Source organism: Callithrix jacchus, chromosome 5 (genome assembly GCF_049354715.1).
Source record: "Callithrix jacchus isolate 240 chromosome 5, calJac240_pri, whole genome shotgun sequence".
NCBI lineage: Eukaryota > Metazoa > Chordata > Mammalia > Primates > Cebidae > Callithrix > Callithrix jacchus.
Window position 1 is genome coordinate 104,422,797 of NC_133506.1, and position 14,977 is coordinate 104,437,773.

Genomic DNA, 14,977 nt, shown 5'->3' on the forward strand with positions numbered 1-14,977 from the left:
GTCACTGTGAGGATTAAACAAGCTTCTCTAGCTAACGTGCCAGGCACACAATGTTCATCAACGAGCAGTAGATGCCATGATTATCACCTACATTCTCTTATTATTGCTCAGTTACTACCTTTTTCTTTGCAGCCTCCCTTAACCACTCCTCTGATCTTTTTTCTTCTGAGCTTCCAAGGCAATTTCACTTGACAATTAGTCATGCAGTGTTTTGTGACCCCTTTACTGTGGTCTTCAGCGGTTATTTAAATCCCATCCTGCTGTGTAACTTTGCACGTGTCTCTCGAGTCTCTCGCTGGTCTTTCATCTCAGTTGCAAGGAGGGGTGGTGATGATGTGCTTTGCAGGAAGAGGACACACCCTTCTGCTCCCAGTTTAATACTTTGCATGGAATAGGAGCTCAACTCATATATGCCGATTAAATTAATTTTGAAATCTTTAGGCTATATTTAGAACTGAGTCCAGACCTCATTTGATCCTTACAATAACCCTGTGAGGTAGGAGTTTGTAGACCCAATTGCACAGGTGTGGAAATGGAGAGGTTGGCATTTGATGAAGCACCTGTGCCAAGTAAGTGTCAAAGGCAGGGCTTAACCTCAGCCTTTTGACTCCAGACACATTTGCCTGGCTGCCTCCTGCTTCTGGATGTCCATAGTCTGGGGTGCTGGGCTCCTGGCTGGCTGTGGATCCCCTGTTCACTGCAGAACCAGGCAGAGGTCAGGAAATTCTTGGAAGCATAGAAAGAGCCTCACAGCTATGTGCAGATTAGTGCAAGAGTAAGGCTATAGGTTCACAGAAAGGCCAATACATAAACTTAGGCCATCAGGGGTTTGTAAGAGGGGCCATATTCTATGCAATAACCAGGCTCTTAAACAAATTTTTCTTGCGGTAAAATATGCATAACTCAAAATTTACCTTTCTGGCTCTGTCACCCAGGATGAATTGCAGTGATGTGCTCATAGCTCACTGTAGCCTCAAACTCCTGGGCTTAATTATTTTATGTATAAAATAGTTAATCCCAACCTTATAACTATTTTATGTGTACAATTCAGTGGCATTAAATACATTCACAATATTGTACAACCATCAGCACTATCCATTTCCAGAACTTTAAATAATCCCCAGTAGAAACTCCGTACCCATTAAACCATGACTCTCAGTTCCCCCACCCCCACCAGCCCCTAGTCCATGGTTAACTTCTATTTTCTGTCTATGAATTTGCATATTCTAGGTAGCTCACATAAGGAGAATCAAACAATCTTTGTCCTTCTGTGTCTGGATTCTTTCACTTAGCATAACTTTTTTTGTTTGTTTTTTTTTTTTGAGATGGAGTTTTGCTGTTGTTACCCAGGCTGGAGTGCAATGGCACGATCTTGGTTCACCGCAACCTCCGCCTCCCGGGTTCAAGCAATTCTCCTGCCTCAGCCTCCCGAGTAGCTGGGACTACAGGTGCACAGCACCATGCCCAGCTAATTTTTGTATTTTTAGTAGAGACGGGGTTTCACCATGTTGACCAGGATGGTCTCGATCTCTTGACCTCGTGATCTACCCGCCTTGGCCTCCCAAAGTGCTGGGATTATAGGCATGAGCCACCGCGCCCGGCCCACTTAGCATAATGTTTTTAAGGGCTATCCATGTTGTAGCCTGTATTGAAATTTCATTCCTTTGTATGGCTGAATAAAAATATGCATACATTATATATATGCCATATTTTGTTTATCCATTTATCTGTTGCTGGATAGACTCTTTTTATATTCTTATATTTCAAGTGAAGACAATCATGAATTTCTGATATCTTAAAGTATCATTTCAGAGACAACTGGAGACAATGTGCTTCCAGATATAAGACATATTCTTGCCAAAAAGGAAAAAAAAAATCAAACTCAAAGCTGATCAAGCCTCCAGATCTACCTACCAATGATAGGCTATCAAATTACCTGATGTGAATGCAATAAGCAAAATCCTGACTGTGAGAAAATCTATAGGATCAATGACTATGTTTCTTCAACAAATAAGTTTCAGAGGAAAAAAAAGAAAGAGATAAAAGGGAAACCTGTAGATTAAAAGATACTTAGAAGTGGATCTTGATTCCAATATTTTTTACAAAAGACATTTATGGAGATCATTCCGTCATGGAGATAATGGCATATTTGATGATATTAAAAATTATTGTTTAAAGGTTGGCATGACAATGGTATTGTGTTTTTGTTTTGTTTTTTATGTAATCCTGGTGGAGCATAGTGGCTCATTCCTGTAATCGCAGCACTTTGGGAGGTCGAGGTAGACAGGTCCACTTGAGCTCACAAGTTGGAGACCAGCCTGGGCAACATGGTGAAACCCCATCTCTACAAAGCAAACAAACAAACAAAAATTTAGCTGGGCGTGGTGGTGTGCACCTGTAGTCCCAGCTACATGGGAAGCAGAGGCAGAATCACTTGAGCCCCAGAGGCGGGGTTACAGTGAGCCAAGATTGTGCCACTGCACTTTAGCCTGGGTGATAGAGCCAGAACTTGTCTCAAGAAAAACAAAAAATAAAAACAAAACAAACCCTTTTAGAGTTAAAGGATGAAATTCTTTCTTTCCTTCTTTCTTTCTTTTCTTTCTTTTTTTTTTTTTTTAGACAGAGTCTCTCTGTTACTGAAGTTCAGTGGTGCAATCTCAGCTCACTGCAACCTCTACCTCCTGGCTTCACAGGATTCTCCTGCCTCAGCCTCCCAAATAGCTGAGATTACAGGTGTGTGCCACCTTGCACAATAATTTTTGTATTTTTTTAAGAGATGAGGTTTCACCATGTCAGTCGGGCTGGTCTCGAACTCCTGACCTCAAGTGAGTAACCTGCTCGGCCTCCCAAAGTTCTGGGATTACAGGTATTAGCCACTGTGCCCTGCCTTATTTCTTATTTTGAGACAGAGTCTTTCTCTGTCACTCAGGCTGGAATGCAGTGGTGTGATCTTGGCTCACTGCAACCTCATCCCTGGCTCAAGTGATCCTACTGCTTCAGTCTCCCAAGTAGCTGGGACTACAGACCCACATCATGCCAGGCTAATTTTTTTTGTATTTTTAGTAGAAATAGAGTTTCACCACTTCAGCCGGCTTGGTCTGGAACTCCTGCCCTCAAGTGATCTGCCTGTCTTGGCCTCCCAAAGTGCTGGGATTACAGGCATGAGCCACCACACCTGGCCTGAAATATTTCACATGAAATTATGTGATATCTGGGATTTGCTTCAAAATTATACTTGATATGAGGGTTGGGGAATAGATGGGAAGGTAGTTGAAACACTATTTCTGTGAATTGATAACTATTGAAGTTGTATGCTGGCTACTTGTGGGTTTATTATATTATTTTGTTTACTTGTATATGTGTTTGATTTCTTGTTAGTAACTTTCTCACTCTATCGCCCAGGATGGAGTATAGTGGCACAATTTCGGCTCACTGCAACCTCTGCCACCCAGGTTCAAGTGATTCTCCTGCCTCAGACTCCCAAGTAGCTGGGATTACAGGTGCTTGCCACTGTGCTAGGCTAATTTTTGTATTTTTAGTAGAGACGGAGTTTGACGATGTTGGCCAGTCTGGTCTTGAACTCTGGACCTCGTGATCTGCCCACCTCAGCCTCCCAGAGTGCTGGGATTACAAGCATGAGCCACCGTGCCCACCCTCCTATTCTCTAACTTTTTTTTACCTCGTTTCAGAAACATGTTCCTTCATTTTAGACTGATCTTCAGCAGGTACTCTAAGAATTTAGCTTTAAGTTTCCTGGAGAGCATTCTCTATCTACACTCCAAATTTCTGTGCAAAGGGTAAAGGATCTTAAGCTCATAAGTGCATTTTGAGGAACAACATTTAAAGATGTGCTTTCAACATTTGAACATCAGCTATCAGACAGATTTGCAATTCTGTGGACTTTTTAAAAAGCAGACTTGCTTATTTTCAATTCTTTTTGAGGAGTTTTGTATTGTGGTAACTTGACGGGTGCGGTGGCTCATGCCTGTAATCCCAGCATTTTGGGAGGCCAAGGTGGGTGGAACACCTGAGGTCAGGAGTTTGAGAGCAGCCTGGCCAATGTGGTGAAACCCTGTCTCTACTAAAAATACAAAAATTAGCTGGGTGTGGTGGCATGGGCCTGTAATCCCAGCTACTTGGGAGGCTGAGGCAGGAGAATCACTTGAACACGAGAGGCGGAGGTTGGAGTGAGCCAAGATCACGCCACTGCACTCCAGCCTGGATGACAGTGAGACTCCATCTCAAAAAATAAATAAATAAATAAATAAATAAATAAAATATATATATATATAAAATTGGTAACTTACCATGCAACAGGCATCATCTTACACCCTTTACATTTGCTATTTCTTCTAAGCCTCACAGTAACTCTTTATATTATCAACCTTCATTTTACAGATGAAGAAATAGAGGTTCAGAGAGATTAATAATTCCTAACACTTGTTAACCACTTACTATATTTCAGGCACTGAGCTAATTGCTTTAAATGAATTTGCTTATTTTATTCTCTCACAGCCTTACAAGGTAGGCAATATTAATACTATTATCTTTCTTCTATAGATGAGGAAAGTGAGGTTTAGAGAGGCTAAGGAGCTTGCTGGCAAGTTGCTAGAGCGAAGCATTCTCTCTGCATGGCCCCAAAGCCGGGCACTTACCACTCTACCCAGGATTCAGCCCGGAGGTTCAGGGCAAGCATTCCTGGCTCTGCTATTTATTAGTCACAGTGCCTTGGGCAAATTAATTCACTTTCCTAAGGCTGGTTTCTAATCTGTAAAATGGGGATAAGAATAGCATCTCCCTAATAGGGTAATTCTGGGGATTAAGTGAGACAGTGCATTAAGGGGTTAGCATAGTGCCTGACCCATAGTTAGGCTCCCTTGATATAAGTGATTGTTTTTTTTCTTTTTTGAGACAGAGTTTCACTCTTGTTGCCCAGGCTGAAGTGCAGTGGCCCGATCTCAGCTCACTGCAACTTCTGCCTCCTGGGTTCAAGTGAGTCTCCTGCCTCATCCTCCCAAGTAGCTGGGACTATAGGCGCACACTACCACGCCTGGCTAATTTTTGTATTTTTAGTAGCGACAAGATTTCACCATATTGGCCGGGCTGGTCTCAAACTCCTGACCTTGTGATCCTCCTGCCTTGGCCTCCCCAAATGCTGGGATTATAGGCGTGAGCCACCGCACCGGCCAATATAAGTGATTTTTATTACCAAGCTTCTTTCTGGGGTGGGGGGCTTCTTGATTAAAGTTGGGTCACTTTAGGACTTAAGGAATCTTCTGGAAAAAATTGGCCTTCCCATGACCATCTGGGTGATTTATCTGGATACTGCTCTGGCTTTTTTCTATGCGAAGAGGAGAGGTGCTTTACTTTTACTTTTACTTAGAGCCAGGACAGGGTTTGTTCTGGCCTTTGGGAAGGAAAAGACTAAAATCAAGTGACCAAGAACCAGAGATATTGTGTCAGTGTGAGTGCTGCCCAGTCTTGCCTGGTGTCTGAAACTGGTTCCTGTTCAGACAAGAAGAGCTCTCAGGGACACCATGTGTTACCCTGAGAGTGCCCTAGGTGTAGACACATGTAAATAAAAGAGTTGTTAATATACCTATTCATTTCACTGCCATGGTGTAGGGAAAAGAATGGACTTTGGAGCCTTAGGGACTCAGTTTGAATCCTGACTCTTACTCTTTGGCTAGGTGCAAGTCACAAACCTGTCTGTGCTTAATTTCCACAACTGAGTTAGAAAAGATAACCAAGCTAACAGCTATAGAATGCTTACTATGTGCTGGGTACTATTCTTTTTATATATTAAATCGTGTAATTAAAAAAAAATAATAAATACAAGGCCAGGCACAATGGCTATGCCTGTAATCTGAGCACTTTGGGAAGCCAAGGTGGGTGGATCACCTGAGACCAGGAGTTTGAAACCAGCCTGGCCAACATGGCAAAACCTTATCTCTACGAAAAATACAAAAATTAGCCAGGTGTGGTGGCACGTGCCTGCAATCCCAGCTACTTGGAAGCTGAGGCATGAGAATCACTTGAACCTGGTAGGCAGAGGTTGTAGTTAGCTGAAATATGCCACTGCATTCCAGCCTGGGTGGCAGAGTGAGATCCTGTCTCAAAAAAAAATAATAATAATAATAATAATAATTATAGGCCAGGCACAGTGGCTCATGCCTGTAATCCCAGCACTTTGGGGGCTGAGGCGGGTGGATCATGAGGTCAGGAGTTGGAGACCAGACTGGTCAAAATGGTGAAACCCCATCTCTACTAAAAATACAAAAATCAGCTGGGTGTGGTGGCAGCTGCCTGTAATCCCAGCTGCTTGGGAGACTGAGACAGGAGAATCGCTTGAATCCAGGAGGCAGAGGTTGCAGTAAGCTGAGATTTCATCATTACACTCCAGCCTAGGCGACAGAGCGAGACTCCATCTCAAAATAATAATAATAATAATAAATATTATTTTTAAAGCAGTTTAAGTTCACAGCAAAATTGAGCAGAAAGTAGAGATTTCCCATATGCCCCCTGTCCCCACACATGCACAGCCTTTCCCACGATCACATCCTTCACCAGAGTTGTACATTTGTTATAATCGATGAACCTACATTGACACATCATTATCACCCAAAGTTCATGGTTTACATTAGGATTCACTCTTGCTGTGTACAATAATGACATGTATCCAACATTGCGGTATCATATGGAAGAGTTTCACTGTCCTAAACATCCTCTATGCTTTGTATTTTTATCCCTCCCTTGACCCTCATCCATGGCACCACGAACCTTTTTATTGTCTTCATAGTTTTACCTTTTGCAGAATGCCATATAGTTGGAATCATACAATATGTAGCCTTTTCAGATCGGCTTCTTTCACTTACGAATATGCATTTAAGTTTCCTCCATGACTTTTCACGGTTTGATAGCTCATTTCTTTTTCTTAGTGCCACATAAAATTCCATTGTCTGGATGTACCATAGATTATTTATCCATTTACCTACTGAAGTTCATCTTGGTTGCTTCCAAGTTTTGGCAATTATGAATCAAGTTGCTGTAAACATCATGTGCAGGATTTTGTGTGGACATAAGTTTTCAATTCATTTGGATAAATACCAAGGAGTGGGATTGTTGGATTGTATGGTAAGAGTATGTTTTGTTTTCTAAGAAACCACCAAACTGTCTTTCAAAGTGACTACCATTTTGCATTGCTACCAGCCATGAATGGGAGTTCTGGTTGCTCTATTGCCAGCATTTGGAGTTGTTGGTGTTTCGGACTTTGGCCATTCTAACAGGTGGGTAGTTTTATCTCCCTGTTATCTTAATTTGCTATTCTTGAGTATCTTTTCCTTTGCTTACTGCTATCCGTATATCTTATCTGGAAAGGTACTGATCAGGTTTTCTGCCCATTTTTGAATTGGGTGGTTCATTTTCTTATTGTTGAGTTTTTAAAATTCTTTGCATATTTTGGATAACAATCCTTTATCAGATATCTTTTGGATATATTTTATCCCAGTTGTGGCTTGTCTTCTTATTCTCTTGACAGTCTTTTGTAGAGAGGACATTTTTAATTTTAATGATGTCCAGCTTATCAGCCCTTTCTTTCATGGCGCCTTTGGTGTTGTATCTAAAGAATCATTGTGGGTGGGCCTGCGCGACATTCTTCCTTTTCGATCCGCCATCTGCGCCTCACGTGGGGCCGCCACCAAAATGCAGATTTTCGTGAAAACCCTTACGGGAAAAACCATCACCCTCGAGGTTGAACCCTCGGATACGATAGAAAATGTAAAGGCCAAGATCCAGGATAAGGAAGGAATTCCTCCTGATCAGCAAAGACTGATCTTTGCTGGCAAGCAACTGGAAGATGGACGTACTTTGTCTGACTACAACATTCAGAAGGAGTCTACTCTTCATCTTGTGTTGAGACTTCGTGGTGGTGCTAAGAAAAGGAAGAAGAAGTCTTACACCACTCCCAAGAAGAATAAGCACAAGAGAAAGAAGGTTAAGCTGGCTGTCCTGAAATATTACAAGGTGGATGAGAATGGCAAAATTAGTCGCCTTCGTCGAGAATGCCCTTCTGATGAATGTGGTGCTGGAGTGTTTATGGCAAGCCACTTTGACAGACATTATTGTGGCAAATGTTGTCTGACTTACTGCTTTAACAAACCAGAAGACAAATAACCGAGTTAATAAAAGACATGAACTAAAAAAAAAAAAAAAAAAAGAATCATTGTGATACTCAAGGCCATTTAGGTTTTCTCCTATGTTATCCTCGAGGAGACAGTTTTATAGTTTTGTGTTTTACATATAGGCATATTATCTATTCTGAGTTAATTTTTGTGAAGGGTATAAGGTCTGTGTCTAGGTCTTTTTTTTTTTTTTTTTGCATGTAGATGTCCAGTTTGTTGAAGAGCCCCGTTTGTTGAAAAGACTATGCTTATTTAATTTTCAAATCAAATTTTGAGGGAGGGAGTCACTGTTATTATCCCAATTTTTTAGATGTACAAAGTGAAGCACAGAGGGGTTTTATAAATCACCCAGAGTAACACAGCTAGTACTTGACAGAACTGAGATTTGAACCCAGGAAATCCAGCTCCAGAGTACATGCACTCAACCCCTATCTATAATAATCCTGTCTCCCTTATAGGTTCATTGTGAGGAATAGAGACAGTGTCTAGTGCATAGTAGGTATTCAGGAAACACTAATGATAGTCATTGTCCTACCTAGCCTTCAAGCTTCTGCTCAAATGTCATGTTTTTGTTTTATGGTTTTTTTTTCTTTTTCTTTTTTTTAAGACGGAGTTTTGCTCTTATCACCCAGGCTGGAGTGCAACGGCGCGATCTCGGCTCACCGCAACCTCCGCCTCCTGGGTTCAGGCAATTCTCTTGCCTTAGCCTCCTGAGTAGCTGGGATTACAGGCACGCGCCACCATGCCCAGCTTATTTTTTGTATTTTTAATAGAGATGAGGTTTCACCATGTTGATCGGGTTGGTCTCGATCTCTTGACCTCGTGATCCACCCGCCTCGGCCTCCCAAAGTGCTGGGATTACAGGCTTGAGCTACCGCGCCTGGCGGTTTTTTTTTCTTTTTTGGAGACAAAGTCTTGCTCTGTTGCCCAGGCTGGAGTACAGTGGTGCAATCTCGGCTCATTGCAATCTCTGCTCCCCAGGTTCAAGAGATTCTCCTGCCTCAGCTTCCCAAGTAGCTGGGATTACAGATGTGTACCACAACACCTGGTTAATTTTTTGTATTTTTAGTAGAGATGGGGTTTTACCAGGTTGGCCAGGCTGGTCTTGAAATCTGGCCTCAAGTGATCTGCCTGCCTCAGCCTCCCAAAGTGCTAGGATTACAGCCGTGAGCCACCACACCTGGCCTCAAATGTCATTTCTGAAGCAGCTCTTCTCACTCCTCAAGCCAAGTAAGCCTCCCATCATAGCACCTATCTCATCATCCAAGTTATGCCAGCATGGTGAACCCTACTACTGTCACAGTTCAGCTCTACCTGTTCCCCATGTGATTTCCCTGGAGATATGCCATGTCTGATCTCCCTCTCTGTCACCTCAAGTGCCTGGGGCTGTACTTGTCACTTAGCAGGCAGTTTGTTAAATTGAGTTTGAGTTGCATGTAATTCCAAAATGTGTAATCCGCCTGGGTCTATTTCTCAGGAACTCCTAACTCTTACTCAAGTCTTTGCTCCTGAGCCTCCCTGCTCCAACCTTCCCTGGTCTGTCAGGTTGGGCTGTCTTTACCTGGAGAAGTTCCTGTTTGGGCTGTCTAGGGAGGCAGCTGTCTTCGTCTGCTACACCCTTCTTCCTGCACCACCCCACTCAGTTTCTTCCACGTTCTGGCACACCCCACCCCAGCATGGACACTGCCCAGAGAAGTGTTCATGTTTCTTCCTCTCTCCAAACTCCAGACATAGCACCTATCTTGGAGACCTGGTCTCTGGATGTCCCTTGGCCTTTCCCAGGAAGTATAAACTTCCTTCTTGGTGGGTAGAGCAGCTCACTTGATATTTACGGGATAACGTGGACCCAGGGACAGACTGCATTCCAAAGAGCTTCTGAAAGTATTAATCTTAGCATTGGTGAACTCCTTCAGGGAGTGAGTGGCACTTACAGCCTTGTCCCCTGGGCCCTTCTATGCCTCTTGATCCACTCCACTTTGAGGCAGGGCTCTATCAGACCAAGCTATTGGGAATCTGTTCTCACCTTGGGGAGTGCATTCTGGCAGTGCCATCTCGGACATGGCAGGCAGTACCTGCTATGGACTGAGTCCGGGCACCATCCAGCAGGTCCCTGTGTGTGCCCCTGCAGAGCCACCTTGGGAAGAGATGGCCAATTGCTTCCTCTAGACAGCACTACCTTGAGCACAGCCTGCAGAGTTCGGTGCCTGCCTTGGACAGCCTCTTTTCCATACGTGCATCGTGACCCTGGTGCCTGTCCTGGGCAGTGCCACTCGGCCCCTTTCAGACGCTTTTCAGACAGCCTCCAGTGCCCAGTGCAGACAGAAACTCCAGGCAGGGCCTCTCTCAGACACAGCGAGAGGGGCTTCGGAGCCCACTGAGGACGGAGGCTCCCAGGGCAGCGCCCGTGCCCGCCTGGCCCACGTCTGGCGGCGCGTACTGGCGCTGCCGGGCAGGGCGGGAGTTTATCCCCAGAGCCGCCAGCAGGGAGCTCCCTTTCGGCTAGGCTCGCGCGGTCGCGGGGGGCGGCGCTGAGCTGCGCCGCGCTGCGCTGCGCTCCTCTCCAGCCCCAACCGGGCCGGGGCCGCTGGATGCCGCGTCTCCGCTTCTGCTGCCTGCCGGGCGGGCTCCGGCGGCCGGTGAGTGCTGGTCGGCGTGGGCAGCCGCTCTGTGGCGGGCCGGGCCCGGTGGGGCGGCGGGGCGGGATCCGGCCGGGCGGGCGGGCGGGCGGGCGGCGGGGCCCGCCGGCTCCTCCTCCTCCCCTGTCCCCTGGAAGCAGCGGCCCGGACTCCCGGCTCCCGTCCCCGGCGGTGCCGTGGAGCTCGACGCCCGGGGGTGGGGGCCGACCGGGAGCGGCGGGGAAGGGGCACCACAGGCCCCTCCGGCCAACTTGGGGGGCGCAGGGAGGCAGGACAGGGTGCCTTTTAGTGTGGGGGGATTTGGCGCTTGGAGGCGCCCAGGTGGCCCGGAGCTGAGGGGTGGGGGGTGGGCTTCTCCGGGCCCGGCCCAGGCCCCCCGATGGAGCGAGTGAGCGAGCGGGGTACTGGGGAAGGCAGCGGGGAAGGCGAGCACCTCTACCGAGCCTTTTATCTCTCCCAGCGGCCTTCACTCTTTCACTGCCGGGCCCATAGCGGGCTCCTCTCAAAGGAGCAGCTGCTAGACAGCTGGCAAAACAATGGAGACCCCTCTTCCCTGGGCCCCCTCCTTTTGGGACAGAAGATGGGGAGTGGGTGAATGGTGGCTGGCTTTGGGGATTAGGGAGTGCAGGCTGTGCCCTGCGACTGAATGCTCACCTCAGCTTTCCCTGTAGAGGGGTGGGGTGCGTGTGGGAAGGTCGGACCGGCTGCCCCAGGCCTCTGAGAGACCGCCCCGACGCCCCGCCCTGCTAACCTGTCATGCCAGTTGTTTCGCCAATGGGAAGGGGACGTGGTAGGGGTAGCTGCCCCCTCACCCTGGCCCCTGTTAATGGGGGAGGGACGCTCCTTGGTCCCATGCCGGGCCAGGAGTGTGGGTCTTGTTCCTGGGTGCGATAAAGGCCGCAGGGACCGGCCAGGCTTTGGGGCTTTGTTGCGGGGGCGGAAATGGGGGAGTTGTCCTACTGCTAGGCACATGTGTCTTGCTGATTAGTTGGAAAGGCTGTGGCCCGAATAAGCCAGAGGTGGGGGGTGGGGGAGATGTGGAGGAAGATAGCCAGTTTGTTTTTGAGCCGGCATTCATTTTGCCTGGTCACTTGGCCAATGGGGCATGTGTTTGGCGCTGGCCTCATAGTTGTGTTTGTGTGGGGAGGGCTGGGGGAATGCTTCCTGAGAGGGACTGTCCTGGCTAGGCCCTCATGCCCTCAGATGGCCGCCCAGAAGTATAGAATTGGGTTCCCTCCCCATTTCACCCTGCCAATGACTCGAGCTAGTGTGGATTCATCTTGTCTTTTGGAGCCCCTGGCGTGTCTGTGGCCGAGGAAGCCTCATCAGTGCCCCTGTGGCCAGTGAGCTCTGGGAAGTGTGTATGCACTGTGGTGTGCTGGAAGGGAGGGGAGGCCAATTAAGAGCAAGATCACCTGAGCAGGACGGTGAGTACGGAGCCCATTGAACCGAGCTGCCTTTCCCTTGTGCTGTGGAGCCCTTTCTTGAGCACGTTGGTGCCCTGTTGTTGTGGCAACAGGCCTGGCCTAATGTTCCCCACACTTTTTAGTTCAGGGGCTACTTTCTATTAGGGGATGTTGGAAGTTGCTCTCCTGAGGTCTCTGGCTTCCTGACAAGCCTCCCTGGCTGTTTGTCCATGGCTTCCCACCTCTTCAGCTTCCCCTCTTTTTTTTTGTGATAAAGTCTTTCCAGGAAACATCCTCCTGGTTTCTGGATTTGGCATGTGGGTTATATATAGCCTCTGGTGGAGGTGTGCTTGTCCATTTTGGGTTGAGGACATTGGGGTTTTGGCCTCTATTCCAGGAAAACTATGGCTTTTGGGGGCAGCTATTGTGCTGTGGGGATTAGGGGAATGAGAAGGGTTGTAGGTGGGGGTGGGGGTGGGGAGTGGGCATGGGAGGGGCAATAGGCGGTCACTTCCTTTGGGAGCTTTGAACTTTAAACAGTTGATGACCTGGTGCCTGGTAGCTCTGAATGTCTAGTTTGTTTACTCTCTCCTGGCCTGTCCCAGGTGTCAGAGTGTGTGCCTGAGGGCTTCCTCCTGCACCCCAGACTTTCCTCAGGAGGGTGTGTCCTTCCTGATTCCCGCCTGGTCTCGGCCTCACTCTTGGGCGGTCCATGAAGGCCCCCTCACTGGCCCTGCTCGTGGTTGTTCATTGAGGGGTGCATATGTCTTCAGAAGCTGGGCCTCAAAACTCTGGGTCCCCCAGAGGCGGGTACCTTAAGGTGGACTGGGTGGGGCAGAACTGGGGCTCAAGCGAAAGGGAGAATCCACCCTGCTGAGGTGGAGCTGGGAGTTGCTGGAACTCGGGAAGCCTTGATCTCGACTTGGTGTGTCACAGGTCTCCAGGGCAGCAAGGTTGTTCTTACTCCTTCAAACCAGAGGTCTGTCCCCAGCCAGATCCCCTCACCTGGAGTGGACGCCACAAGCAGGAGCCAGAGCATCCCTGTGAGTTGGGTTCTGTTGGTAGTCTGGGGCCCCAGGCCTGAGTGTGGTGGGTAAACTGAGGGGCTCTGGCTGGTTTGTAGTTTAAAGGTTTGGGGGTAGGAAGGCCCAACCCACTGTCTGCTGTAATTGACAGGTTCCCACAGGACTTCAGATTGGTAGGGGGACTTGATAGAGTTTAAGTCTGCTTTGGGTCAGACCCCCGGATGCTTTTTCTCTGATATTCAGACAGGTTGGACCATGGGCCAAAGGTCACACAGCAGCAAGTCGGAGACAGAGCTGGGTTAAAACCTGCAGTGTGTTGAGCAGAATACCTCTCCAGCCGAGGCCGAGGGCCAAGTCTGAGCTCTGAGGCCCTTGGAGATACTGTAGCTGAAATAGTGGAGGCCTAGAGAGGGAAGGGGACTTGCTCAAGGTCACGCGGAAGCGGGTGTTAGCCGAGCTGAGTGCCAGGCGGTGTACCTGGAAGAGCAGCAGGGTACCTGACGGGGCGCGGGATTGCTTCGTTCCGGGGGAGACGGGATCGCAGCGGGAGGCGCCGCGGGGCTGTGGCTGCGCCAGCCCAGCAGCCAGGAAGCGCCGAGGGTCGCCCAGCTCCCTGTGCGGCTGCTGGCGGGCCGGCTGATGTCACGTGATGAAGTGTGCGGTGGGAGTGAGGGAGCACACCTGGAGCAAGATAAGCTCCGCGTGACCTGGCAGGGAGTCACCCGGCGCTGCGGAGCTCAGCATAGCCGGCCAGGAGGAGGCTCCCTCTGGGGCGTGGGGCGGGGCCAGGTGCTGGTGACTCCTCCGGCCGCCACTGCAACCCTTGGCGCTGGCCCGAGCCGGGATGGGGACCCCGGGGCTGGAGGAAACAGCCACTCAGGGAGGTCAGAGGCCAAGGGATAGAAGCCGGCTCTCTCGGGAAAGTATTTCCTTTGTATTTATTTATGAGTGTGGGCTAGGGGTTGGGGTGGGAGGACTGACCTAAGTATCCACCCACCGCAGCCAAGTCTGGGCGCCCTTGTCTTGGGACTCTCTAACGTTATAGTTTCCATTTCCTGTATTTTTTTCCTTTCTTTTGCCAGCTGCTGGGTGACCCATTTAAATGTGTCCCCACTTACAGCCACAAGTGAGCTCTTTTTTAACCAAGTCCCCCAAGTCACTGAAACTTTTTCAAGACATGAAAATTCTTAAATTGACCATTACACTATTTGCAGATTTACTGTTAGTGGATTGCCTACTAGTTTGTCCAGACCTTTTTTTTCTTTTTTGGTCTGGAAAAAAGTTGATTCTTTAGGTAGAAAGCTAAAGCGTTACAAAAGTGTTACTCTTCTTCTCCCCTACTCTCCAGAGATGACCACTGATCAATTTTTGGATTGATTGCTTTTTAAAAGCTTGTTATATATATTTTAGGCATTACATATGTTTATAGTTTAATATATGTTATATAAAATATCATCTTATATAAATACTTAAAAAAATTCTGTAGGAGGCTGGATGCAGTGGCTCACACCTGTAATCCCAGGACTCTTTGGGAGGCTGAGGTAGGCAGATTGCTTGAGCCCAGGAATTTGAGACCAGGCTGGACAACATGGTGAGACCCTGTCTCCTCAAAAAATACAAAATACAAAAATTAGCTGGGTGTAGTGGTACATGCCTGTAGTCCCAGTTACTCAGGAGGCTGAGGTGGGAAGGATTGCTTGAGCCCCAGGAGGTTGAGGCTGGAATGAGCC

At 47.9% G+C, this 14,977-nt stretch overlaps 2 protein-coding genes across 24 annotated transcripts in view; both read left to right on the top strand.

Annotated features, from left to right (window-relative positions):
• The first annotated feature begins 7,657 nt into the window (after positions 1 to 7,657).
• LOC100401239 (ubiquitin-ribosomal protein eS31 fusion protein) lies at positions 7,658 to 8,215 on the top strand. The gene has a single exon (XM_002748228.6). It carries the CDS (start codon positions 7,702 to 7,704, stop codon positions 8,170 to 8,172), a length of 471 nt encoding a protein of 156 aa, XP_002748274.1. The 5' UTR covers positions 7,658 to 7,701; the 3' UTR covers positions 8,173 to 8,215.
• A 2,474-nt stretch (positions 8,216 to 10,689) lies between these two features.
• MYO18A (myosin XVIIIA) overlaps positions 10,690 to 14,977 on the top strand; it is a 104,404-nt gene continuing 100,116 nt past the window's right edge. For 19 of the 23 annotated variants that reach the window (XM_035300896.3, XM_054256158.2, XM_054256156.2 and 16 more), the window contains exon 1: positions 10,690 to 10,816. The gene's annotated coding sequence lies outside the window, so the exon portion shown is untranslated. Of the gene's footprint in view, positions 10,817 to 12,009; positions 12,244 to 13,158; positions 13,266 to 14,977 lie in introns of those variants that run through there. The other 4 variants (XM_054256148.2, XM_078373938.1, XM_054256149.2 and 1 more) reach the window with 2 other exon arrangements.